This window comes from Nyctereutes procyonoides, unplaced genomic scaffold (genome assembly GCF_905146905.1).
Source record: "Nyctereutes procyonoides isolate TBG_1078 unplaced genomic scaffold, NYPRO_anot_genome, whole genome shotgun sequence".
NCBI classification, from domain to species: domain Eukaryota; kingdom Metazoa; phylum Chordata; class Mammalia; order Carnivora; family Canidae; genus Nyctereutes; species Nyctereutes procyonoides.
The window spans coordinates 6,504,275-6,532,192 of NW_026575041.1; the positions used below are offsets into that span (position 1 = coordinate 6,504,275).

At 39.5% G+C, this 27,918-nt stretch overlaps 1 protein-coding gene and 1 pseudogene across 2 annotated transcripts; one reads left to right on the forward strand and one right to left on the reverse strand.

Annotated features, from left to right (window-relative positions):
- Positions 1-654: 654 nt before the first annotated feature.
- Positions 655-27,918, reverse strand: ALG8 (ALG8 alpha-1,3-glucosyltransferase). 2 transcript variants are annotated; one of them, XM_055320790.1, is made up of 13 exons: positions 27,812-27,918; positions 23,621-23,699; positions 18,354-18,547; positions 16,159-16,268; positions 14,609-14,676; positions 11,753-11,879; positions 11,404-11,507; positions 10,237-10,357; positions 6,879-7,018; positions 5,296-5,435; positions 3,680-3,777; positions 3,278-3,350; positions 655-1,101 (listed from the first exon to the last, which is right to left on the reverse strand). In XM_055320790.1, the coding sequence occupies exons 1-13, from the start codon at positions 27,904-27,906 to the stop codon at positions 870-872; spliced, it is 1,581 nt and encodes a 526-aa protein (XP_055176765.1). In that variant the 5' UTR covers positions 27,907-27,918; the 3' UTR covers positions 655-869. The 2 variants fall into 2 exon arrangements, with proteins under 2 accessions (XP_055176765.1, XP_055176764.1); XM_055320789.1 differs by lacking the exon at positions 655-1,101 and adding an exon at positions 1,528-2,458 and having other exon boundaries at positions 27,812-27,910.
- On the forward strand, positions 7,025-10,228 carry LOC129506792 (60S ribosomal protein L6-like; annotated as a pseudogene).

Here is a 27,918-nt window from a genome sequence, read left to right on the forward strand (position 1 = left end):
ATGAGTAAATACAATGTGTGAAAGGTCCTGGTGTTGGCCAGAAAAATGTTGGCTGAATTTGAATGTGCAGCAGATATTCGGCAAACTGTGGTCCTGGATAGAAAGAGTACTTCCGTAAAGTTCGCTTATGGAAGGCCAGGCTGCAAAAACCACTTAAATTAGTTCACATGAGTAAAGTTTAAGAAGTGGCAACCTTACCAAAACTGTAGAACTTGCTGTTAGAATAAATGAACTGTACAAGATGTCCCTAACTCAATGCAAGCGTAGATGTGGTTTACAGCTTCTGCTGACAGGCCAAACCAGTTCATTAAATATTCCCCCTCCTTGGCTTTGTGAATATTGTCATTGTGTAATTTCAATGAAAAAAAAAATCTCCTGGAACAAGGTGTATAGAGTGGGGACAGTATACCATCTGCTTGTGTGCACGCCAATAGGAAAAGAGTAGGAGTTGGTAATGATCCAAAACATTTTTGTTCAGAAATACAAAAAGGCATTTTATTTATATTTCCCTTAGCACATGATTTTAATTATGCTTTATAATGACAATGGCCATCACAGGCTACAAATAATCATACTGTTGGTAGACTTCCTGCTTGCCTTAAGCAAGCACGGGAGCCTCGCAATCTCAGACAATTTTAACAGGGCAAGGCGAGATTTGTTTCAAATGTGTTTTATTGCTTTTGGAGGACAAGTGGCTTCTCACCATGGTGACAATCAGGTTGCTAGGCTGGGCAAGGCCAAGTTTAGAAGAATGGTCCTCCAAACAGAACAAATGAAATGAATGGCTCATGCCACCAGCAACTTTCTTCAAGTTCTGCTTAATTTCCCATGAAATAATTGCTTGGAATACATCCCAGCAGTTCCTTTATTCATTGTTTCTTTGTCTTGCCGACAGGAGGGTCAGTCAATACTGAAACATACAGTCTGAACCAAGCATATGTGATGCCCACTGCACAATACACTGAGGTCAATAACAAAGGGATAAAGGGGTACTTCAGCTTCCAGGAGGTGAAAGGGAATACAAATTCACAGAAGATTTCTAGAGGTGCCAGGCCGAGAAGGTAGAAAGTTTCCATCCAATTAAAAAGAGTCTTTTCTTTTCTGAAGAAAAAAGGAGAGAAAAGTCTATTTTAAACGAGTTATTCTGGTTTAGCAAACATTTCTCAGCTAAAGCTTCCCATCTGCACTGTCCTGACCTGAGGAACAGTCAAAGCCATAGTCAAAAGAGTGCATTAAATTCCACATTTAGAAAAAATTGATAATGATACGCCATTGCATTATCTCAAACAATACATATTTACCCAATTGTTATCTACCTACACTGTCCCCTGGCTAAAACCGCCAGGAGAATCAGCTATGTGTCTGGAAGCGAAAAGGCAGCTAGATGCTGTGATAATGGAGTAAGATATGGTAAATGATACATAATTGATGGTTTTTATTTATTTTTAAATAAATTTGTTTTTTTAAAAATTTTTATTTATTTATGATAGTCACACACACACAGAGAGAGAGAGGCAGAGACATAGGCAGAGGGAGAAGTAGGCTCCATGCACCGGGAGCCCGACGTGGGATTCGATCCCGGGTCTCCAGGATCGCGCCCTGAGCCAAAGGCAGGCGCCAAACCGCTGCGCCACCCAGGGATCCCAATTGATGGTTTTTAAAATGTTTGTTTTGGTAAAATAACATAATTTGCTATTTAACCATTTTTAAGTGTGAATTTCAGTACCATTGAGTATACTGACAGTGATGCTACAATCACCACTACCCATTTTTAAAACATTTTTATCACCCCAAAAGAACCTCTGGAAATATTAAGCAATAATCCACTCCACATTCCTCTTCCCCCATCCCTACTCTGTACCTTCTAATTTACTTTGTCTCTATGAATTTGCCTATTTTGGATATTTTATACAATCTTTGTCCTTTTGAGTCTGGCTTAGCTCACTTAGCCTAAGTTTTTCAGGGTTCATCCATGTTCTAACGTGTCAGTGCTTCATTCCCCTCTCCAGGTGGCCAGTATTCCACTGCATGTACACACCACATTCTCTTTATCTCTTCTCTGGCTGATAGACACTTGTGTTGTTTCCACCTTTCGGCTACTGTGGATAAATGCTGCAATGAGCACTGGTGTACACGGATCTGTTCGAGTCCCTGTCTTCAGTTCTTTTTGGGTATATACCTCAGAGTCAAATTGCTAGGTCCCATGGTTATATCTGAGTTTTAATATAATTAAGTAAAAAAGGCTCATGGACACAATTAGATATGAATCACAGGGAAACTTTAATAAAAAATTATACAGAGGTGCCTGGGAGGCTCAGTCGGTTAAGCTATGACTCTTGGTTTCCACTCCAGTCATGATCTCAGGGTCATGGGATCGAGCCCTGCATCGGGGGGAGTCAGTCTGGGATTCTCTCCCTGCCCTTCTACCCCATTCCTTGCTCATGTACACAGTTTCTCTCTAAAATAATAAATAAAAATTTTTTTAATTAAAAAAAATTTAAAGATTTTATTTATTTATTCGAGAGAGAGGCAGAGACACAGGCAGAGGAAGAACCAGGCTCTCCACGAGGAGCCCAATGCGGGACTGGATCCTGATCCCAGGATAACCCTCTGAGCCAAAAGCAGATGTTCAACTGCTGAGCCACCCAGGCATCCCTCAGATAATAAATAAAATCTTAAAAAAAAGTATACAGGGATCCCTGGGTGGCACAGTGGTTTAGTGCCTGCCTTTGGCCCAGGGCGTGATCCTGGAGACCCGGGATCGAATCCCACGTCGGGCTCCCGGTGCATGGAGCCTGTTTCTCCCTCTGCCTGTGTCTCTACCTCTCTCTCTCTCTCTCTCTGTGATGACTATCATAAATAAATAAAAATTTAAAAAAAAAATTATACAGATGATGTTATATTAAGTTTAAAAGAGAAAGAAATTCCACCCATAATTCTATGGTAAGAATTTTTATATATATTTTAGCTTTATGCATCTATATTTATGTGGTTTTACTCAGAATTCATATTTTACATTCCAATTTTTTCATATAAGGTTTTAATTTAAGCTAGGTAGTCCCTTCTCAAATACTCCCTCAAAATAAAGACATGAACTATGTTGTTATGTCAGAATGACAGGATTATGGGTAATTTCTCCCTTAAAAAAATTTGCCAATTCGTAAATGTTCTATTACTGTCGTAACGTAAAAAATATTCTTAAAAGGCTTAGCTGACCATTTAGCAATAAACATTTCATAAGAGCAAACATAATTTTAAATGTACTCTTTTGGATTACCTGAATAGAGTCTTCAGTGAGGAAATACTATAGATGGTAAACAGTAACATGAGTAAAATTTTAATAGGAAGTTCTGTTAAAAGAATAAAAAAAAATACAGATGATAATCCAATTGATAAGAAAAAGATTTGTGATACTTAAGGCGATATAAACACACTGATGCAGCTATATAGTGTTAGCAATGCTTTTTCAGCTTAACTGTGCATTTTTTTGAAACACCCAAAGATAATGAGGATTAGGGACAAATTAGGAGTTTTATTTAAGACAGTGGATGAACTCTTTCCTTCCAAGAGATTTTAAGGTTGTTTAACTCAGTATTGATCTCCAGGCCCTGATGAAAAGGGCTTAGGGCATGGCAATCAAATCTCTTTCTCTTAAAAAGAAAAAAAAAAAGCTGTTTACCTGGTGCAGTGAAGAGCAGAGGGAAGAGGGAATAATGTCCTGTTGTGGTCAGAATCAGAAAAATTGAAGCATCTCCTGCTTTTCCCACAGACAGAAGGCTAAAAATAAAAATTCTTATAATAATTCCTTAAAGTAACAACTGAAACTTACACTGAGAGAGCTTGAATAAACTGCAATTATTATTATTTCTAGAACTGGCTTAAGCATAAGATAGCAAAAAAAAAAAAAAAAAAAAAAGCATAAGATAGCATACTGATCTTTGCTACAAGTACAATTCAATTGAGAACATTAATTTAGTGGGGAAATTTAGCAGCTCATAAAAGAATGTACCACACAGACCGGGAGTAGTCAAAAAGAGTCCTGCTTCCCTGAAGAACTGCCTTCTCCAGAGAAAGGGATGTTGTGGGATTGGGAGCTGCCTAGTGGTGGTAGCCAGGGAAACAGAACTTGGTAGTTTAATGTTTAATGTGCCTGATGATGCTTGGTATGAATTCTAACTAAAGACACTAGAACTTTTGCTCTATTTCTTATTTTGGAAACTCCAAATTGCTGAATGAATCTAAATAAGCCATATACTGATGTGACAAATTTGCTTAAGGTTCCTTCAAACCTTAAATGATTTCTCTCAGGATTTAAGAAAAACCTCAAGAAAAAAAGGCTAATTCTATTACTATCTATCAGGTTTTAATTTTAATTTTATATAAAATGGATACTATTGCACTTAATTTTTTTCAAGCATGGTACAGTGAAAAGATTATAGGAATCAGCATCATAACATCCGATTTAAGTCCTAACTGTGCTACTTGGTAGTTGTATGGCTTTGGATTAAGTCACTGAAACTCTCTGAGCCCCAGTTTCTGTAGATGTTAAGACGGGATGATATCCATTTATCCTAATTACGTTAAAGGTTGTTGTGAGGCTCAAAAAGAAAAAAACATGTGAAAAACAAAACAACCCCTACCAATACCCCAAGAAGAGTTCTGCAAAATGCGAAATGCTATACAAAAGTTAGATTTTATTCCACAATGGACTCAATCCTTACTTTGACTAACAATACTTAAGAAGAAACTGTGGAGGGCAGCCCGGGTGGCTCAGCGGTTTAGCGCCACCTTTGGCCCAGGGCCTGATCCTGGAGACCTGGGATAGAGTCCCATGTCAGGCTCCCTGCATGGAGCCTGCTTCTCCCTCTGCCTGTGTCTCTGCCTCTCTCTCTCCCTCTCTGTGTCTCTCATGAATAAATAAATACAATCTTAAAAAAAAAAAAAAAAAGAAGAAGAAGAAACTATGGAACCTTATTTCCTCAGATGTGATGACACCAAAGCCCACACTTTTCTATACTATGCCGCCATTCAATATCCAGATCTAATAGCCTGGCACCATGGTTCTTAATCACTACAGTATCCCTTAACAAAAAAAGTGCAGAAACTATACATGCAATTTCACAGGTCCAGGGATCCCAAGTTAAGCGTCCCTGTCCTGTCCTAGTATAAATCTGTTCCTGTACATCTTTGCCTTTGCCCATCCCACTGAACATGTCTAGAAGGAACAGATCAAATAGAAAACAAGAGGGTCAATTGTGAAATATGCCAGAAATGCCAGCTGAGTTACATGCTTACCTCATTGGGAGAACTGCGAGGAGTATGGCTTTTTCATGGACGTGCCACCCAAACAGGAAGGAGCTCAAGGCACAAAGAATTAGACATCGGAGAAAGCCTCTAGGCCCTTGAGGTTTAAACCAAAGACAGAAAACAGAGGGCTAGAAACAACAGGCAAAGATAAAACTTCAATATCATTTAAAACAGGCTTTACAGAAACATTGTTCAGGCAAATACAATTTATATCATCTCTCAAAAACCATAGATCTTAGACTATTCTCCATTAAACTGGGATAATTCATCACTTTAACACTCCACCAGAAGTTATAAAAAAACCACTCAGAGAAAAAAGGCTTTTGAAAATATTTAACTCATTAATAATAATAATAAATGATAAAATTAATTAAGATAAATGACAAAATTAAGTTCTAAGATATCCGATAAAACCCCTTATACCTTCAGAATTAGTTAATTAGTAGTCACTGAACCTACTAAGCTAAACTACAAAAGTTCATCCACATTCTGGGGCTAATAATAAATTAGTTTTTTTTTTTTTAATAAATTAGATTTTGCTATGTTAACACATACCCAGCTTTGTGGCCTGGAGCGTTTTTATTTATTTATGATTTTATTTATTTATTCATGAGAGACACACAGAAAGAGGCAGAGACATAGGTAGAGGGAGAAGCAGGCTCCCCATGGGGAGCCTGATGCAAGACTCAATCCCGGGACCCGGGGATCACGACCTGACCCAAAGACAGACACTCAATCACTGAGCCACCTAGCTGCCCCTAGACTGTATTTTATAATAAAACTATGGCCTGACATATGCAGCTTATGAGGCTGATATTTAAAAAAAGTTTAAAAAATACATAAAGATAAATAAAAGTTTTTTACCTTAGAACATGGGAACAAATAGGCCAGTAGAGCTTAATTACCTACTAGTACTGCCACTTAATTAAGTGGGGGTCAGGTGTCTTGTGAGGCTTGGTCTTTTAGAAACTAAAATTAAAGCTGAGTATAATTGTTGGTAAGGTTGAGTTTATATTGAATGTTGCTAAAATTATATCATGAAATTGAGAGCACTGTGATTGCTAACAAAAAAAGCTATGAATGAAGCCACTATCAGCATCTGACTCATGTTAGATTCAATGTTTGATGCTCAAATAGCCATTGCTGATTCTAACCTGCAGTCATCATCAAAACAAAAATATCCATGCAGTCAAGACAACTGTGGATTTTTGACTAGTTAGCATGGATGAAAATAAACAACAGAAACCTGGATGTCCCCACTACACACATTTCCTTCTTTCTCCACAGTGCAATCCTTGCCCCCTCCTCCCTGGGCTTTTCCTTTTTCCTCATTGGAGGGTGAACAGACGATCTGACAGCTGCAATGAGGATCTTTCTCAAAGGGGTTTTACTAGTAATCTTTCCTTCAGGTGTTCAAAGTTACTCTAAGAATTGCTATGAAATACCTCTATTTGCAGCAGGATCATGGTATTTGTCCTACAGCTGGAAAAACTGGAAAGCTGAAATTAACCAGCCACACAAAAGAGAAGCAGAGAAAACTCAAGAAATGAGTACTGTGGGTGAATTCTTACCAATATGGCCATCAGAGTACAGATGAGGGTGGCCAAGGGGGTCACTGAAGGAAGGACTGTGTGTTGGAACTGCTGAACCAAACCACTTGTCATTGAAGCCTTGGGAATTTTGTTGGGATCAAGCAGTTTCAATTCCAAACCTACAGAATACGTAGAGATTGTTTAATTTTCATCAATAGCACACCATATTTTACCAACTCCTTGAGGAAGAAAAAGCTCCTAAATCTTATTGCTGCTTCAAGGTCAGGATATATTAACTCAATTCTGTACTACTCTACTTAAAATGCCCCGGTCTTGAGATTATACAATGCAAAGAAGTGTTTGCATTGGAATAGGGAATTCATGCAGCTTAAAATGATCTTTGCTTGCAGGTGGCATGAAGAGCAATCTGGTGTCACCTCGAAAATAAAGCAGGCTTTTAAAATGTAGGTCTGATCACATCACACCCCAACTTGGAATCCTTCATTGCCTACAGAGTAAAGTCCATATTCTCAAGCATGGCATAGAGTATCTTCCATGATCTAGCTCCTTCCTACCACTCCAGCTTCATCTCCTACACTTTATTAAATGTGGCGTGGCCACTACCGATTGACATAGCACTCTCCACACTTGTCCCCTTTGCTTAGAATGGCCTACTCACTTTGCAAAGTTAACTCCTAATTCACTCCCTTATCTGAGAAAGGTTTTAAATAAAAAAGTAGAACTGATTTTCTTGTGGGCTAGATACACATATGTATCTATGGACCTTGTACATGTCTCTGTTATCTGTTTATGGACTTACTTCTCCACTACAATTGGGTTTCTTAAAGGCAGAAATGATGATTAGTTCATTTCCAGCCCCAGTACTTAGGGGTTCAAGGAATACTTATTAAATGAACCAAGTCTGAGGATGATGAAGCAAACCCTATCCCAAACAAGCTAACAGAACAGACAATCTGAGCACCTGCATGGGCCTAATGCCATTAAAAATCAGTGAAATGGTTCTTTTCCATCTTGCAAGATGGCGGGCGAAAAAGCCGAGAAGCCGGATACTAAGGAGAAGAAACCTGAAGCCAAGAAGGTTAATGCTGGTGGCAAGGCAAAGAAGGGTAACCTCAAGGCTAAAACGCCAAAGAAGGGGAAGCCCCACTGCAGCCAAAACCCTGTCCTAGTCAGAGGAATTGGCAGATATTCCCGATCGGCTATGTATTCAAGAAAAGCCATGTACAAGAGGAAGTATTTGGCAGCTAAATACAGGGTTGAAAAGAAAAAGGAGACGGTTCTTGCTACCGTTACAAAACCAGTTGGTGGTGACAAGAATGGTGGTACCCGAGTGGTTAAACTTCGCAAAATGCCTAGGTATTATCTACTGAAGATGTGCCTCGCAAGCTGTTGAGCCATGGCAAAAAACCTTTCAATCAGCATGTGAGACAGTTGCGAGCTAGCATCACTCCTGGGACCATTTTGATCATCCTTACTGGGCGCCACAGAGGCAAGAGGGTGGTTTTCCTGAAGCAACTGAGCAGTGGCTTGCTACTTGTGACTGGACCTCTGGCCCTCAACCGAGTTCCTCTGCGTAGAACACACCAGAAATTTGTCATTGCCACTTCCACCAAAATTGATATAAGCAGTGTGAAAATCCTCAAACATCTCACTGATGCTTATTTCAAGAAGAAGCTGTGTAAACCCAGACACCAGGAAGGGGAGATTTTTGACACAGAGAAGGAAAATACAAGATTACAGAGCAGCGCAAGGTTGATCAGAAAGCTGTGGACTCGCAAATTCTGCCAAAAATCAAAGCTGTTCCTCAGCTTCAGGGCTACCTCCGCTCTGTGTTTTCTCTCACAAATGGAGTTTACCCTCACAAATTGGTGTTCTAAATTTCTTACAAAGATCCTAATTAAACAACTGATCCATTAAAAAAAAAAATCAGTGAAATGCAGCAAGGTGCAGACTACCAAAATATTTTGTATTCATTAAACCTCTTTCCTTTTCTCTTCAGTCTGATGATTCACTCTTAAAGCTAGTAATGATTTCCCTGCCACTGACTTTCCAGGTAAGACATCTCTGAGGAGATGGATAAATAAGATAATATACAGGGTAGCTTCCTGAGTTAGACAAGGAAAGTGGCCCTTGAATCTCATAACCATGCTGGTTGTTTAAGGTTTCTGAAATATAAATGTTAAGAAATTCCTTGTAAGGAACCATGAACATCAAGGCTGGATTCATAGTGGGTGAGGGAGAATATCACATTATGATTTCCTACAAGTATGCACCAAAAATAGTAAGAGCAGCTATTATGTGCCAAGAGTTTTCTATCCATTACTTTCAGGCCCCTAAGGCACAGAGAGATGTATAAGTTGTCCAAAGTCACAAGGGATAAGTGGTAGAATTAAACCCAGGTCCGTCTGGCTCCAAAGCCCCTGCTACCAACAACCCGGTATTTCTTTATTATTGTGTGTTTCTTACAACATGCTGCACGGGTACAGTCACTTATATTAGCCCTTTATTATAACTGCTAGAAGATCAAGTGACTTTCAATGCCACAGAGCCATTAATTTATGCAGGTGGACCTCCAACCAAGTCATCAGACTCTAGATCAGGGGTTGGCAAAGTCTAGCCTGAGGGCCAAATCCCCAGCCTGTGAGCAATCCCCTCATTTTGGTATAGCCCTAAAGCTACAAAGAGTTTTTTATATTTTCCAAAGTTATAAAGCAAACAAACAAAAACACTATGTGGTCTGCAAAGCCTAGGCTATTTACTATCTGGCCCATTAGAGACAGAATTTGCCAATCTCTCTTTCTCTTGATCCCACCATTTCCCATTAAGTTAGGCTATATTCACAAACTACTGAGAATTATTCCAGAATGAATTATTTTCAGTAGGACGATCTCAAGATATATATATTTTATCACTACCCAAACTTTTTTTTTTTTTAAAGATTTTATTTATTTATTCATGAGAGACACAGAGAGAGGCAGAAACATAGGCAGAGGGAGAAGCAGGCTCCATGCAGGGAGCCCGATGTGGGACTCGATCCCCGAACTGGGATCATGCCCTGAACCACTGAGCCACCCAGGCTAGACTATGTTTCCCTGCTGAATACTGTCTTAAGGCAAAAATTACTTTGAGAATGTCTAAATATTTTATATTTTCCCCCAGGAAACGATCAACAAGCTCATGGCCACAGAAGCTTTCGTAAGGAGCACAGACAGTTTGTCTACTGCACTGAAGCCTGAGTTCCTAGAGCTGAAAGCTGGAATGTATGTCTAGACAAATAGTTCAGGCCCATTCAAAGCACAAAGCACTGTTTTCCATTTCTCAATGTGACTCATCCTTTCCAAATTCATCATCTAAGTAAGAAGGCTTGCTACTATACCGATGACGGAGAGCACTTTGTCCAAAGCATTGTACAAAGCCCAGAAGTTTGGGGCCCAATATGCATGGCAGAGGCCCCTCTTGAAAGGGAAGAGTCGGGACAAGACTTGAGGCAGTTGGTTCTGTAGAAAAGAGATTCAACAGTGATGATCAATCTTTTCCAGATTCGAAAAGAAAACTAAAAAACAACAACAAAAAAACAATAAGAGAACTAAGGAACTATCTGTGATGTGGTGTGTGGAAAGTTATAAGTTGCAGTCTTTGTTCCTTTGAGTAGTTGTGTGATCCTGAGCATCTGTCACAAACTCCTCTTGTCTAACCTTCTTATCTGTTAGGGGACATCTTTTTTTTTTTTTTTTAATTTTTTTATTTATTTATGATAGTCACACAGAGAGAGAGAGAGAGAGAGGCAGAGACATAGGCAGAGGGAGAAGCAGGCTCCATGCACCAGGAGCCCGATGTGGGATTCGATCCCGGGTCTCCAGGATCGCGCCCTGGGCCAAAGACAGGCGCCAAACCGCTGCGCCACCCAGGGATCCCTGTTAGGGGACATCTTAAGATACACTGAATACCAGTCCAGTACTGTTATGGGAGAAGTATAATAAGAGAAGAATTTATGAGGTGCAAAGGAGGACAAAGAGTGCAGCTTATTCAAGTCTATTGAAGAGAAGGTGGCCCCAAGGAAGACTTTACAAAAGATGTGATGCTTTTCAGTTTTAGCCGGAATTAAAATTAATTACTTGAATTCAGGGTGTGGGAAGAAGGGAAAAATATCTATCGAACATGTGTAATATTTTAGGTACTTTGAATGTTTGCTGTCAGTGAATGACCGTGAAAGCACCCTGAGTACTGATTTGGGGGTTACAAATAAATTATAGTAGGTAGGCAAATTAGCAAATATGGAAATCTGTCAACAGTGATCATCGATTCTGTGTGTGTGCCTGTGTGTGCAAGACATGAGTAAAACATATAAATATACACATACATGTTTGAATATTAACAAGAATGTCAGAAAGAATACCATCCTATCTTTGGGGAGTCACACTGGGGAAGACTAAGAAAAAGGTAGTTTTGTTTATTTTATACATTCTTAGTTTTATTATTTTTTCTAAACAACATCAGCAACAACAAAAAACATGTATTACTTTATTAAGAAAATAAGACTTACCAAGGCTAGAAAAGGACCCAACGAAAGAGCAGAAACTAGGAAAACAATTAGTCCCAGGGAAATAAGACGGATAAAGCTGAAACTGTTCCATCGGACGGACCCATCTACAGAAAAGGAACATTACCATTACTCTAGGAGTATGGAAAACCGTAACTTGTACAATGTGCTAAAACCAGAAGTGTCCCCTGATAGTACGCTAATATCTACTATGTGGCAAGGGCACAGAAAAGTCAGAATGGGCAAAGGGTTTGTAGGATCAATAGCTGAGAGGTATGTATAAAATCCTCTCATGAAGCAAGCTACCAAGTCAAGCAAAAATAAAGGTTTTGGTATTATCACTGAAACTTACCTGGTTTATTTGCAGTGAAACAGTAAGACCGCAGAAGGTATATACCATAAGCTGGTGCTACATAGAGGTAGATGTGCTTGAAATGTAGAAGAACAGCAAAGAGCAATGCTCCTTCCATATGCCTTTTCTAGGAGATTTAAAAGGGAAACATCACTTTAAAATTCAGGGTAAACTAAATGTAGTAATACAGTATCCTGGTTGGATCTTGGAATAGAAAAAAGAACATTAGTGGAAAAACTGGTGAAATCTGAATGCACCAATGTCAGTTTTTCAATCTTTGTTTTTTTAAAAAGTTTTAATTTTAATGCCAGTTAACATACAGTGTTGTATTAGTTTCAGGTGTGTAGCATGGTTTCTTAGTCTTGATGAAAGTATCATAGTTTTTTTTGTTTTTTTTTTTAAAGATTTCATTTATTTATTCATGAGCATACACAGAAAGGAGAGAGAGGCAGAGACACAGGCAGAGGGAGAAGCAGGCTTCCTGCAGGGAGCCCGATGAGGGACTTGATCCCAGGTCTCCAGGATCACGCTCTAGGCCGAAGGCAGCGCTAAACCGCTGAGCCACCAGAGCTGCCCAGTATCATAGTTTTATAGAAGACGGTAACATTAGGGGAAAATGGGTGAGGGGTACAGGAACTCTGCACTATCTTTGCAACTTTTCCATAAATCTAAAACTATTTATAAAAATTAAATTCCTGGCAGCACCAGTGGCTTGGTGGTTTAGCGCCTGCCTTCAGCCCAGGACATGATCCTGGAGTCCCACGTCAGGCTCCCTGCATGGAGCCTGCTTCTCCCTCTGCCTGTGTCTCTGCCTCTGTGTCTCTCATGAATAAATAAATAAAATCTTAAAAAAAAAAAAAATTAAATTCCTTAAAAAAAACCCACTGGAGATCGGTTACATGACAATGTGAATATACTTAACAATACTAGACTATACACTCAAAAATGGTTAAGATAGTTAATTTTATGTGTATTTTACTATAATTAAAAATACATATTTTAAAACATATATTCTGAACTAGTTAATGAAATACTATGTCTGGGATGTGTGTATGTGCATGTATGTAGATCACTGTAGTATTTTCTCTACTTTTGTATATGATTTAAATTTGCTGTAATAAAACATTTTTAAAATTCAGGCAAATATTCTACATGCAAGCTAAGATGAAAACAGGCAAGTGATTCATTAGTTTTTATACTGAGCCTAGTTCATTTCTACAAAAAGTATTTACTCAATACTAAGCTTGATGCTGAGGTACAGGACACATCATAACAACACATTACAAATTCTCTTTAAAGATCTACAGCCCAGAGAATTCAATCACCCTTCCCCCCTTTACAGTTTTACAACAGCTGGAGCTGATTTCCATGGAGGAGCTGGGAATGAGGGAACGAAAGAATATATATGATGTTATGCTACCAGAGAACCATTTAAATCTGCTGTTACAGGTAAGGTAACATATAGTACTATCAGGCTGAAGGCACCAAGTACAGTACTTGACCCTACTAAAGGTAATCTGATTTAAAGCAAACAAAAAAAATCCCAAGTTGACTTAACTAAATAAATCTGAATTCTACCTACCTCACAGGAATCTGGGGATCAAATGAGATAATGTTCCTGTGGTCCAGCAAGGAAACTGCCAAAGGGACCACGAAATGCCAAGTTCCTTCTCTCACTGTCTCATTGGGTGTGGTCTAGAATAGATGAATGAGGAATGATGAGGAAAGAGAATGGGGGGTTTCAGATCTCTTGTCACCCATTTTATAACTTATTTGAGATTCAGAGAAAGTCTAGCTGGTTCTATAGCTAACTTTTATTCAACAATCATTGAATGCCAACTACGTTCTAAGTACTATGTGGCTTTTTATGGTTAGAAGAAAAAAACTAGACATTTATAGTTGACAAAGAACTTTAAAACAAATTATCAAATTTGATCTTTCCAAAGTCCTTGTGAGGTAGGAAGCCCCATTTTAAGTAGGCTCTGCACCCATTATAGAGCCCAACGCCAAGGCTTGAACTCACAACCCTTAGATCAAGACCTGAGCTGAGATCAAGAGTTGGATGCTCAACCAACTGAGCCACCCAGGCGCCCAAGTAGGGAATGTAACTACTTTACAAATAAGAATGTAACAAATGATATACTTCATTTTATAGATGCAAAAACTGAGGCTGAGGGGTTAAATGATTTGCTTGGGTTAATGGTTCCCAAACATGACTGTGAATCAAAATTCTCTGTAGAGCCTGAAACCCTGATGCTAAGGATTCTGAGCCAGCATACAGAGGGGTGCCCCAGAAATCCGAACCTCTGATTTCTTCCTCTGCAAAGAGGAGGGTAATAATTACAACTTCACAGAATAGTTGTGAGGTTTACTCAATATTATATATAATATAATGTACCTAACCCAAAGTAGCCAGTGCATTTGTGTGAGCACTGAGTCCTACAGTTTATTAGGGTCAGTCAGGATTTCAACTCAAGTCTTCTGATTTCAAATCCCATACTTTCTGTCACCATGCTACCTGCTTCTGATGGTGAAACCCTACCATCAGTTATTATATTGTAAAAACTAAAGATTTCATTGTAGATAAATGATTTGAACCACATACAGCACCTCAAGTATATTTCAGGCCGGCCACCCTCTAACAAGTTTTTAGAGTCTACACATAAAAAGAAGAAAGTTATTATCAAAAGAGAAGACAGGATTTGAGAGAAACACTCAATGCAAGTGTCTACAGTGCTTGGCAATTCAAAACAGTTGGTCAAATAAGTATGCCTATCACTCATTATACTGCTGCCTTTATAAGCACCAACTCAGACCTAAGGGGAAAAAAATCTCATCAGCCTATTTTGTATTTACCTGAAACAATCGTGCAATGGAGAGTAACATTAATCCAAATAAAAAACCATTGTACTGGAAATGAATATCTGGGCTTAGGTTAAGGAAAGACAACAGAGGATATCAAATTTAAATTGAACTGTGTTAGCAGACTGGGTATAAAAATGTAAACGCTTTCCTAATGAGCAAACTAAAGACAAAAATATTCCTCCCAGTTTGGACATCTCATAAATGTGTTTTCTGTAAACAGAATCAAATCAGACAAACTCTATTAAAGTGTATATATTGTCAAGGATTATATAGGGCATAAAAAATTGTGTTTAAGAAGAAAACCAGGAAATTTTCCCATGTTTTTTCTACCTTAAAGACCCAGCAGCTATGGGGCAAATTTTTTGGTTTTGTTTTTTAGATTAAGGGATGAGAAGGTGGGCAGCCCCGGTAGCGCAGCGGTTTGGCGCCGCCTGCAGCCTGGGGTGTGATCCTGGGGACCTGGGATCGAGTCCCATGTCGGGCTCCCTGCGTGGAGCCTGCTTGTGTCTCTGCCTCTCTCTCTGTGTGTCTATGAATAAATAAATAAAATCTTAAAAAAAAAAAAAAAAGGGATGAGAAGGTAAGGGACCTAACAGCTACTTAAGGCCACTAGCATGTAGCACCTTGTATAGAGTATCAATACACAATCTTACTTAGTAAGCCTCACAATGAACCTGTGAGGAAGTTAGAGCTCAGAGCCATTAATCCACATGTGGCCTAAAGCTACTGCAATGCCATAGCTAAGAGATGAGGCCAGGTCAGACTTCAACCAAAGTCTGGGTGTTTTCCTCATACGTGGTTACCTTTATGAAAATTGTGAATATTAGGCTTTTACCATTGAGATTTTCACTCAAATCTTCTGGATTTAAGAACTTTGCCTGTTGGGCAGCTTGGGTAGCTCAGTGGTTTAGTGCCACCTTTGGCCCAGGGCGTAATCTGGAGACCCAGGATCGAGTCCTACGTCAGGCTCCCTGCATGGAGCCTGCTTCTCCCTCCGCCTGTGTCTCTGCTTCTCTCTCTCTGCGTCTCTCCTGAATAAATAATATAAATATAAATATAAATATAAATATAAATATAAATATAAATATAAATATAAATATATATATATATATAAAATTTTTTTTTTTTAAAAGAACTTTGCCTGTTAATTTGTGGTAAGACAAGATGGTGGAAAAGCATGAAGGCCTATCTGTTCCCACAAACAACACTAAGGTAGGCCCTTTCCTAGGAAAGGTATTTACAATAACATATTATAAAACTATTTAAGATATATGATTAAAGACAGTTAACAAACCCCAGCATACTGCTTAACTTACTAGTGCTTTAACTGGTTCTTGAACATCATTAACTTTTCAGAGACAAAATGCGCTAACAATCAGTCTGGTATAGTTGGAGAACCCAAAGAAACCACAGTTTGGGGAACCCACTGACCCATTTTCAATAGCAGCTCACATTTCAGAATCATCATTGTAGAAATAATCTTATACTTAATATATATAACAGAATAAGTAAAAGAATAGTACAGAAAATGTTAAGGATACGGTCCACAATTAACAACCCGAAGTTCCACAGCAGTAACACTGATAGGATAAACTTTGGCTTCTCTGTAAGTTCTTTACCTGCTTTTTTCCCATCAATGCATTTACAGCACCTATACAGCAGGAAGGAAGCAGAAATAACTTTCATCTTCATCAGAATATCACAAGACTAGTACAGAGTATACTCTGATACACTCAGATACATTTTATTAGCTGTTCCTGATAAACTATCCAGGCTGTTCTTGACTGTTTACAAAGGTGACAGCAGAAACAAGGAACTCAGGGACAGTTCCATGTCTCTTTCTCAGCTATGATGATTTGAAGCAAAGTCTTCATTTAATAAAATGAAAAATTAAAAAACAACCACCATAAACTCAAAAGGATTTTGAAAATTGAGAGGGCACACACTGTATCAGCCTTGAGTAAAAAATGCAGACCATATCTGAGACTAATATAACATAACACTGTATGTCAACTATATTTAAAAAAAAAAGCATACTGAGATGATACAGCACTCTAAATTATATATCATACAAGCCAAATTAAAAATAGAGCTATGAGGGATGCCTGGGTGGCTCAGCAGTTGAGCGTCTGCTTTTGGCTCAGGGTGTGATCCTGGAGTCCTGGGATCAAGTCTCACATCAGGCTCCCTGCATGGAGGCTGCCTCTCCCTCTGCCTCTCTCTCTCTCTCTGTGTGTGTGTCTCTCATGAGCAAATAAATAAAATCTTAAAAAACAAAAAGGTGACCAAAATTATTGTCCTATCTTTATTTTACAAAAATTATATTCAGATACAGAAGAGAGGGTGAAATAATATGTATCAAAATATTGATAGTGATAGCTTTGAGTGGAAAAGTATGGGTAATTTTTTACTTTATGTGTATATGTCATTTTCTGTTTTCCAAAATTTTGACACAGCTGTATAATCCTATAAAAAGATTCTTAAAAATGCGTTTCACTTGAATATTGGCAAATCCTAAAAACAGGAATCTAAGCCAAAAGAAATAGACAATAAAGATTCAGTGAAAAGGGGGTTACCAAAAGGTAACCTGCTTTTCCTCCATGGAGCCTGTTCCCTCATCAAGAGAGACAGTAACCTTACAGGATAATTGAGAAAATTAAGTAAGTTACTATCTATAGTTGGTGTCTGATTCTGGGAGCTGGCACATAAGGTCTCAACAATTTATATCTTAACTGCTCCCTCAACATTGCAAATGAAAATAAATTCTACTCCCTCCTCTTTCTGCCTATATATATGCTCTCCCTGGGAGCTTGAATTCAAATGTTTTGAGTTTAAAGGCATATATTACAAATAGCCTTCCCTTCCAACTCTTCCTGGGTCACAAACAGATTGAAAGTGAGGGGTCAAACAGGAAATACTCCATGATAAAGAGCAGAGGTTAAAGCATTCCCACGGGAATTCTTTCCTGAATGGGGTAAGGGTTCAGGGCCTCAAAAGATAAATGATCCATTTGTGATAAGGCTCACTGAAGGGACATAGTGCTCTGTCACAACTGTACCTGCAGGAGCAAGGACAGAATAGAAACTAACATTAACTGAGAACTTACTACCTGCAAGTCACTGTACAAGATGTTGTATATACGTGTATTCAACTAAAAATTAACTTATAACAGAAGATTCAAAACAGAAAAATATAAAATATAAACATAACTTAAAATTAGCAAAGGGTCTTCATGAAGGAAAGAATCCAGAAACAACAAATAAAAATACTCAGTAAGATTTCCTGAGTTTACTAGAATGGAAATTCCACTGGCGGTCAGCACAATGCATGTGTGTGTGCAGTATGTATGGATGTGTATTCTAAAGAGTAGGGTATGTCACAGAAGACTCTGGGGGCCGGCCACAAGAACGGAAGGAAAAGCATACAGAGCCATTCTACGCAGGAGAAATGGGGACAGAACTCTATTTGGGACCACTTTCACAATGTTCACAATTTCTTGTTTCACCTCAGTCTTGTAATTCTACTTTAACCCACATTTTCTTCCACAAGATTCAGTGAGACTATTTACTGTAATTACTCACTGTATCATTTAAAACATAAATACAGAGTTCGAGACTGTTCTAGCAGTTGCCATTATATGAACTTAGTTTTCCCCAAATGAGGAACCAGTTAATGCTACTTAATACTATATTATGTCCTCAACACCTTCCATACAAAATGAAATTCTCAGACTTACTCGTGGACAGCATACACAAAGAGTGCATCTGTAAAGATGACAGAAAATCTCTGGAAAAGCAAGGTCCTTGAGCTGGAGTAATTCAGATTATGGATATTCAGCATCTCTTGATCAAAATATTTGGCAACATGTGATAAGGCATATTCAAACCATGCAAAAAATGGAGGGTAATCCAAGGTCCACTCTGAAGTTGCCTGTGGTAAAAATCAAAGATAGAACATGTCCTAAATAACTCAATAAACAAAGTGGATATAAAGATTAAAAATCTTCATTCTCTAGTCTTTAAGAAAACACATGAAATGAAATCCTGTTTAAGATATGACCTATGGTGCATGACTGGCTCAGTTGGAAGAACATGTGACTCTTGATTTGGGGGTTGTGAGTTTGAGCCCCATGTTTGGGTTGGAGATTACCCCAAATAAATAAACAAACAAAAATGACCTAAATTAATAGAGTAATTCCTATGGAAGACTGAGCAGAACACCAACACCTGGTTCCTAAGTTATTTAATATGGTCTTCATTTTTTTTTAAAGATTTATTTATTTATGAGAGAGAGAGAGAGAGAGAGAGAGAGAGAGAGAGAGAGAGGCAGAGACACAGGAGGAGGGAGAAGCAGCTCCATGCTGGGAGCCGGACATGGAACTCGATCCCAGGACTCCAGAATCGCGCCCTGGGCCAAAGGTGGCGCTAAACCGCTGAGCCACCCAGGGATCCCCTAATATGGTCTTCAATTTTCTTAACTAGAATCAACAATATTTCAAAAGGAAATTAATGAAACTTGCAGTAATAAACTTGGTTATGATACAATGCTGCTTATCTAAATATAAAAGGGGAGCTATAGCATAACAAATGATTCACTAGCTTGGGTTCAAGTTCTAACTCAGACTCAATTTTCCTATTTGTAAAATACATATTGTAAGGGTCAGTTGATATAATACATATGAAATACAGTTATAAATGGCAAAATGAAAGACAAATGCTAGGGGCAGCCTGGGTGGCTCAACGGTTTAGCGCCGCCTTCGGCCCAGGGCATGATCCTGGAGACCCGGGATCGAGTTCCGCATCGGGTTCCCGACATGGAGCCTGCTTCTCCCTCTGCCTGTGTCTCTCTCTCATGAATAAATAAATAAAATCTTAAAAAAAAAAAAAGAAAGACAAATGCTATTTACCTTTTGTTCCAATAGGTTATGAGATACTGAAGTTAAGAGAGCAAAAGCCACTCTTTGCCATTTCTGTATTCTGAACATTTAATAAGTACCTGATATATTATTAATCATTAGTTAAGTGAATGACAGTTACTAACAAGTAAATGTAAATGCAGATCATATGAAATGTAGAGTATATGAAAATGAAGTATGTAATTTCAGGATATTATTTTTTTAGATTTCTCTAAGTCTGTTTCCTCATCCAAACAACAGAGATAGTAGTACATACTTTATGGGTTATTGTATTAAATTTTATATACATATACAAAATGCTGTTTATATAGCATTGAACCAGTATCAATAAACATTATTTACTACCACTTAAAAAATCATTATTCTCACCATAGACTGTCCCTGAAACTAAACTTGGACCTTGCACCTCTAAGAGCTCAGACCTAATAATCTCCCTATTCTGTGTTTGTTGCTCCTTTCAATGGAAAAGCCCTCTCCTTCTGGAATTGCACTGAGGGTTCACTGGGTACTAACTGGGTGCCCACAGGACTACTATTTAGCGTTATTCTGTGGTATAAAATGAGGTAATAGGGGCTCAGACAAACTATTTGTCAGCTCTTTGTTCATGGTAAGGATAAATGACAACTTTAGGTCCAGATCAGATGTAGCCTAGCTACTCCCCCTGCAGATATAAAAATGTAGAAGCCTTAGAAGAGGCAAACCCAGAGGCTCTCCTAGGGCACTCAAGCTAAGAACATACTCATTAAGCTTTCCCTCATAAGAAGTTTCCTTCCCTAATTCCAAGTTTCCAATGTGGACTGTGAACAAGATGAGCTATTAAACTGTAGATAGAAAAATCAGAAATTCTATTTTTTAATCTCATCCTTTTTAGTGTCTATTTTTAACAGTATATTAATAAAGCAGTATTTGCATAATTTATAAATAAACTCACATTGAATAGCAAATGATCAACAATGTTTTCTTACTAGGGTATAGATACTTAAGAAACAAGTTTAGAAATTAAAACTCCATGTAATTCCAAGGAAGTCATCATTAACTTTGACTTCAATAACATCTGCAGTTCCCAGCTATAGTTTTCCATGTTAGAGTTCACTCTATGCTTAAAAAGCTATTTACTCTATAGAACATCTATGAGGTTTTCTCTTACTTTATCTTATTCACACGTTTATTACTTTAAAATAAGGACCAGGAAGCACAGAAAAATTTGGGAGGGACAAGTGGTGCCTGGGAGGTTGTCTTTTTTCCAAAACAAAGTGTCCTTGTCCTTTCTTTGCTATTCTCAATCCCACATCACTCAGAGGCTCTCTATATGCTGTCCCTATTCCCTAAAGACTTTCCAAATCTTTCTTGTTTTAAAGATTTTATTTATTTATTCATGAGAGACACACACAGAGAGAGGCAGAGACACAGGCAGAGGGAGAAGCAGGCTCCATGCAGGGAGCCTGATGTGGGACTCGATCCTGGGTCTCCAGGATCACGCCCCAGCCTGAAGGCGGCGCTAAACTGCTGAGCCACCCAGGCTGCCTAAGACTCCAAATCTAACCCAGAAAGTTCTCTTGATCTCAAGATTTCCATCTGGGTCCATTCTTTTTTACTTAAAGAGCTTGGAAGCCTGTGAAGCTACTAGCTATCATTTTCTCCCAAGTGAACAGTTCCGTCATTTAACTAATACCTGGTAGAGCTGGAACTCAGATCTGGGGTCTCCTGACTCCAAATCCATTAGCTCAGTAAGCCACTACAACAGAGCTGTTGAAATCAAGATGGAGTCACTCACGTCAAGCAAGGACTCATGTACAGCAGTGTGGTAGCAGCCAAGGGCGTTACAGCTCAGACCAGATATCATGAAACCAGCACAGACTGACGACAGCCAGAACTGATAGCCAGCAGAACCAGAAGAAGCCTGCAAAGACCCAAGACTGATTAGACTCCTTTAAAAGGGGATGACTTTTTCAGCAAACTGTTAGGCTCTTCAGACGCTGACCTTTTCACTGCATTCAGCCTCTGGAGAGTGACAATTTGCAGCAAAAGTCTTCCCCTTTTAAAGGAGTCTAATCAGTCTTGGGTCTTTGCAGGCTTCTTCTGGTTCTGCTGGCTATCAGTTCTGGCTGTCGTCAGTCTGTGCTGGTTTCATGATATCTGGTCTGAGCTGTAACGCCCTTGGCTGCTACCACACTGCTGTACATGAGGGACTCTTATCTTGCTCTCTCCAAGAGCTGTATCTTCAAATACAGAAACATCCAACCTCTTCATACGAAGATTCAAAACAACTGTGTTCATTCTGTAAATATTTACTATGGGTATTTTGGGTGTCTTTCCCAATCAGTTAACCAATCAATTTAAGCAAAGCCAGAGCAGAAAGGCAGGTTAGAAGTCACAGTTAAGCAGTTCACTGTTCACATGTTTACTCCCTTTAGTATGGCAGAGAGACCCTTCCAGACCTGACTGAATGTACCTCTTCAGCCTTATCTCCTACTGTGAGCCTCTTCTCACATGTAGTCAAGCCTTGCCCAGAACTGAGTTTTACTCCTTGTTGGCTTTTGTTGTTATTTTCGAGGAGAGCAGAAAGAACAAAGAAGTATACCATTACTAGAACATCTTTTCTTTTTTTTTTTCTTTTTAAATTAAAGTGAGCTCTATACCCAATGTGGGGCTTGAACTCACAACCCCAAGATCAAGACTCACATGCTCTAGTGACTGAGCCAGCCAGGGCTCCAAGGATATCTTTTACATAAGCCTCTTTTATCCAAAATAAACTGATAAAGAAAACAGCTCTGGCCTACACAGAGTTTTAGGAGTCCTAAAATAACAGAAAGTAGTGAAAGTTATAGGAGTAAATGAGAAAGAACATCCAGAAAGAACTACAGAATTAAAAACACAAGGACCACAAAGAGAACCCTAGAAGAGTATCAGCTGTTGGAAGGGTGTGCAGGTAAGGGAGAGCTGGCAAAGGAAACAAAGAGGAAATGGTCAGAAAGAGAGGGGAGACAGGAGCTGCCTTTTCATTTACAGTCTAAGAGTCATTATGTGAATAATGACAATTATTAACCCTTAATAATGTTTACTGAGCACTTCTGTTCTAAGCACTGTGCTAAGTACTATAAGCATTATATTCACTTCACTCTAATACTTATTATCATTAATAGTTAGGGGTGTTGAGGCTTTGAGAACTCAAGCTTGGGCATTAAGTGGCAGCGCTGCAAGTCACACAGACACAGTCTGAAACCACAAAGCCCAAACTCTTGACCACTATGCCACATATAATGTCTTTTAATTGGTCTGCATACGTGCAAACTGAAATACTTTAAAGTAAACATTTTATTTTAAAGTAATTGCTTACCGATTCTTAATATTCCTATCACAAATTTATATGTAAGAAGGAACTTGGTCCTTCAGGTCATTGTTCTTAAGCTATTAAGGATTGTTCTGATCTGGCCAAAAAAACCCCTCCAAAGCAAGAACAAATTCACAGAAAACTTTAGATTGTCTTAAAAAAAAAATCTCCCTGCAGCAGAGTGCTGTTTTTGATGAAGACACTTCTGAAGTGATGTCTGTTTTTCATGAAATACCATTTGCAGCTTAGTAATTCATACCAGAAACAAAAATACATAGGTTTTATAAATAATAGAAGAGAATGCTCTGTATATTACCAGAAGCCTGCATATCACATTTGACTATTCCTTTTCTCATAAATCACTAAATATAGGGAATAGGATCTTAGAAATAATTCATTCCAAATCCTTATGTGCCAGATGAGAAACTAAGGCTCAGAGAAATGAAATATATTTTCTATGCTATGGCAGAGCCAGGCCTAGAATCCAATTTTTCCTCTTAATCCCAAATTCTTTCAAAAAGAGTGTGGTGAATATTATAATAGTTTGGGACACTCACTTTGAAGTAATAGGATTCCCTAATAGTGCCAGAGGACAGAATGGAGTAAAAAAAACAATTTTTATGAAGATTACTTAGACTTACAATTACATGGAAAACTTTTTCTCCTGGAAAACTGTTTTAACATCAGTAGTATTTATATGATATCACATTATCACCATAATAGATAAGCCACCGAAAAAGTGAAAATTAAAACTTACCTCATAATACCACTGTGATATTGGCAAACTGTGAGTGATAGCAAGCCAGTTTCGGTGTACTTCAAAATCTGTGGAATGGCTATTCAAAACAATCGGATGAGTGAAATGAGATTTTGTCACATTTATTAATTTTACATTTCTTTCTTTTTTTTTTTTTTTTAACAGTGGATACCACACCTGGTGTAGTGCCCAGCTGGAGGCTTAAACTCATGACCGTGAGATCAAGGCCCCAGCTGAGATTAAAATTTGGATACTTAACCAGCTGAGCCACCCAGGGGCCCTTCCATTTCACATTTCTAAAATTATACTTTTAAATGGACAAACACTCCTGTATAGTGATATTCATGATCCTATAAAAACACAAACAGGCATTACATAATCCTGAAACACTGCACTTATCTGGCCTTCTGGAAAAGTTGGGGATCTATATAAAAGTGAAAAGGTTCTTAAGAGTTATCTGAAGGGCTGACCAAAAGGACCAAAAGTCCTACTTAAATAACCGAAGTCCTCTGGCTATTCTTGCTCAGAAGTAACTTATTCTTGCTCATAAAGAATTCTTTTTTTTTAAATTTTTATTTATTTATGATAGTCACACACACACACAGAGAGAGAGAGAGGCAAAGACATAGGCATAGGGAGAAGCAGGCTCCATGCACCGGGAGCCCGATGTGGGATTTGATCCCGGGTCTCCAGGATCGCGCCCCGGGCCAAAGGCAGGCACCAAACCACTGCGCCACCCAGGGATCCCTCATAAAGAATTCTAACAAAATTCATTATCTGGAAAATGCTGCACACACCAACTAGATCTTCAGGGATAAGTAGGAGTTCATCAGAAAGCAAAGGTGGAAAAGGCTCCTGCCATGCCTTTCCCACGTCTCCAAATTCCTCACTATACATAAATATAGTCAAGCATCTCCACTGCAGGGAAAGGAACAGTTCTCTTCTACCCTTGTAAATTCTGTAACTAGCCAAAGAATTAAACTGCCATAAAACAGATTAATAGGAGAAAAAAAAAGCCAATTTTAATAATACATGTATATATGAAAGTCCCAAAAGAACAGAGAAAGATAGGAGATTTAGAAGGCAGGCAAATGATTGAGGCTTATATACCACCCTAGGCTGAGGAAAGGGATAGGGGCCTGGGCTTTCCAATGGGGATGCGGCAATTTACTAGAAGCCAGAAGAGGATGCTTGGTGCACAAAGGTTCCCCTGCCAGCAGACAAGTCTCTCAGGTGAAAAAGGGATCTCTGGTAACAGCTCCTTTCCCAATACAGGCCCCCTGGCTACTGTAAATTTTCTTTTCTTTTTTCTTTTTTTTTTTTTTTATTTATTTATGATAGTCACACACACACACACACACAGAGAGAGAGAGAGAGAGAGAGAGAGAGAGAGAGAGAGGCAGAGACACAGGCAGAAGGAGAAGCAGGCTCCATGCACCGGGAGCCCGATATGGGATTCGATCCGGGTCTCCAGGATCACGCCCTGGGCCAAAGGCAGGCGTCAAACCGCTGCGCCACCCAGGGATCCCCTAAATTTTCTTTATAAAAGGGCAACTTCTACTCTGCTTTCAGAGCTTTTCCCGTGTCTGCAGTTTCTCCAAATAATCAGCCCCCAATAATCCTTATGCCAAAGAGCCTTATTTTGGGGTAGAATATTCTATACCTTTTCCCTCTTTAGAATAATTTTTTTCTGTTTGTCCACTGCTGTACTTCCCCTTCACATCTTGAAGAGCCCCTGATACATGGATGGGCTCAATACATTCTTGCTAAGTTAACTACTCACCAAAGTCAACTATGAATTCCGCAGCAAAACCCGATGAACACTTCTCAATGTTTTATACAATCTTTCCAGTGACAACTCTCCTGAGTTTCCTAGCCAACCCCTTCTATGTCTGTTCCATGGCTTTCCATTTCAGTATTCACCAGGTAAATGCTGGTGTTCCCATAAGTTCAGTTCTTGGTCCTCTTTTTATGGAACTTACTCTGCTCTGGAAGATCTTATTCATACTTATTGCGTCCATTATCAACTGTACAATGACTCCCATACCACAACACAAGTTTGATCTCTTTTTTGAGTTCTAGAGACAGACATCCCCAAATTTCTGCTGACACTGAAATTTTCTACAGATGCCTCAAAATCACAATTCAAAATTGATAGCCATGACTTAGCAATTCCATTTCTAAGTATATACAGTACTCAATAGAAATGCATTTACCCATGTTTATCAAAAGATATGTACTGGGCCTATCTTCAGGCCTTCAACTACATGTCAATTCCTCAGAGACTTTCCCTGGCACCTGATCTAAAGTAAGTCCCCTGGGTTAGTCCCCTTATAGAATCCCATTCTTTTCCTTCGTAATGCTTTTAACACAAGTATAGTTATGTAATTACATATTTGTGTTGATTTGTGTCTGGAACTGTTATCCCACAAAACTACACTCTTTACAGGGTTAGTGATCATATCCATTCTGTCCTCCCCTGTAGTGCCTACCCCACAATACCTGGTATGTAAAAAGCAGTTAACACTTTGCTGACTATATTTACATTTATCCTGTAGCTTCCCTCTCACATCCCCGGGTTTTACAGTTTGAGAAGCAGAGCATTAACTACAACTACATACATTCTTAATCCTGGACCAAAGAAATAACCCTGAAGACCCATCTCTAGGCTTAAGTAACTAAAGCAAAAAAACATCACTTTATATGCAAAAATTCCCTTTCACTCTGATTTGAAAGGAATTTCTCACATTTTAGAAGGGTTTTTCCAATTTGCCTTTAAAATGGAAAGAAGTTTATTTCCTTTCAGTGATGCAGAAAGTTTGGCCAACTCCTCCTTTTCCTAAGTGTAAGTCTAAACCTACACACACTTCATTGCTTGTATAAGTACGTGTACACATCAGTGTGAATGCACACTCTATACATACAACCCTTCCTTCCATACCCAACAGGTTATCACCAAGAACTGAAGCAAACATTATCAGTAAACCAAAACCTAAACTGGGAAAGGGTAGGGAGACCTAGAGGAAGGGAGAAATCACTGCATAAGATTTAGGAAGGAAGAACAGATGGTGGAAGCTAATATTAACAAATATTGAGTTCCTGCAGAATATGCATTACTTGGTGGTTGCTTCCTCACTGGTTTCCATGCTTTCAGATTTGCCCCTCCATTTTTCTTTTTTTTTTTTAATTTTTTTATTTATTTATGATAGTCACACACAGAGAGAGAGGCAGAGACACAGGCAGAGGGAGAAGCAGGCTCCATGCAGGGAGCCCGATGTGGGACTCGATCCCGGGTCTCCAGGATCGCGCCCTGGGCCAAAGGCAGGCGCTAAACCGCTGCGCCACCCAGGGATCCCCCCCCTCCATTTTTCAAATGGCCTAACCTTGTGTGATCTGGCCACTGCCCACCTCATCCTGTGCCACTCTCCTCCTGCCATATTGCTCTTCAGCAACAATGGGCACTTGCTGTTCCCAGAACGCTGAGTTCTTTCCTACCACAAAGGCCTCCTTCACATTTATTCTCTCCTGTGACTGAGCTTTTTTACATTGCTTCCTTCAACCTTCGAATTTTAACTTAAACATCACCTCCTCAAGGAGAAAAGACCCGCAGTGACTCTATTTCCTTCACAGATCCTAACACTATCGTTTCTGTCCATCTGCCCCCACGAATTCTATCGAGGGCAGAACCCGGAAACGGCTTTCTCCTCACAGCACCTCCAGGACTTGGTGCCTCGCCACCGGGCCACTGCGAACTACCGCCGGGTGAACGACGGAGGTGGGTGTCCTTAACCGGCACACTAAGATGAGGACCCAAGGCTTAGAAACACCGGAGCCAGCGACCAGGGCTGTGATCTAGTTCTCAGGTCAAGTGACGATCAATCCCGGCGGCTCAGCGGTTAGGCGCCGCCTTCGGCCCAGGGCGTGACCCCGGAGACCCGGGATCGGGTCCCGCGTCGGGCTCCCTGCGTGGAGCCTGCTTCTCCCTCTGCCTGTGTCTCTGCCTCTCTCTCTCTCTCTCAGTGTCTCTCATGAATAAATAAATAAAATCTTAAAAAAAAAAAAAAAAGGTGACGATCAATCCGCGGCATGGGAAGCACAGCGCCCGACTTCCAAGTCCCCTTTCCTCCTCCCACCCACGGGCGTCCACGCTCCTCGTTCCCGCTCTGACCAACCGCGGTGCGGGTCCCTTACTAGGTGGGGATGAGAAGGCATTTGAGGAGAGTCACCCCGAGCGCCAGAGCCGAGAACCAATTTCCACCACCCGCCGCAACTCCGGGGGCAGCCATTGCCGCAGCGTC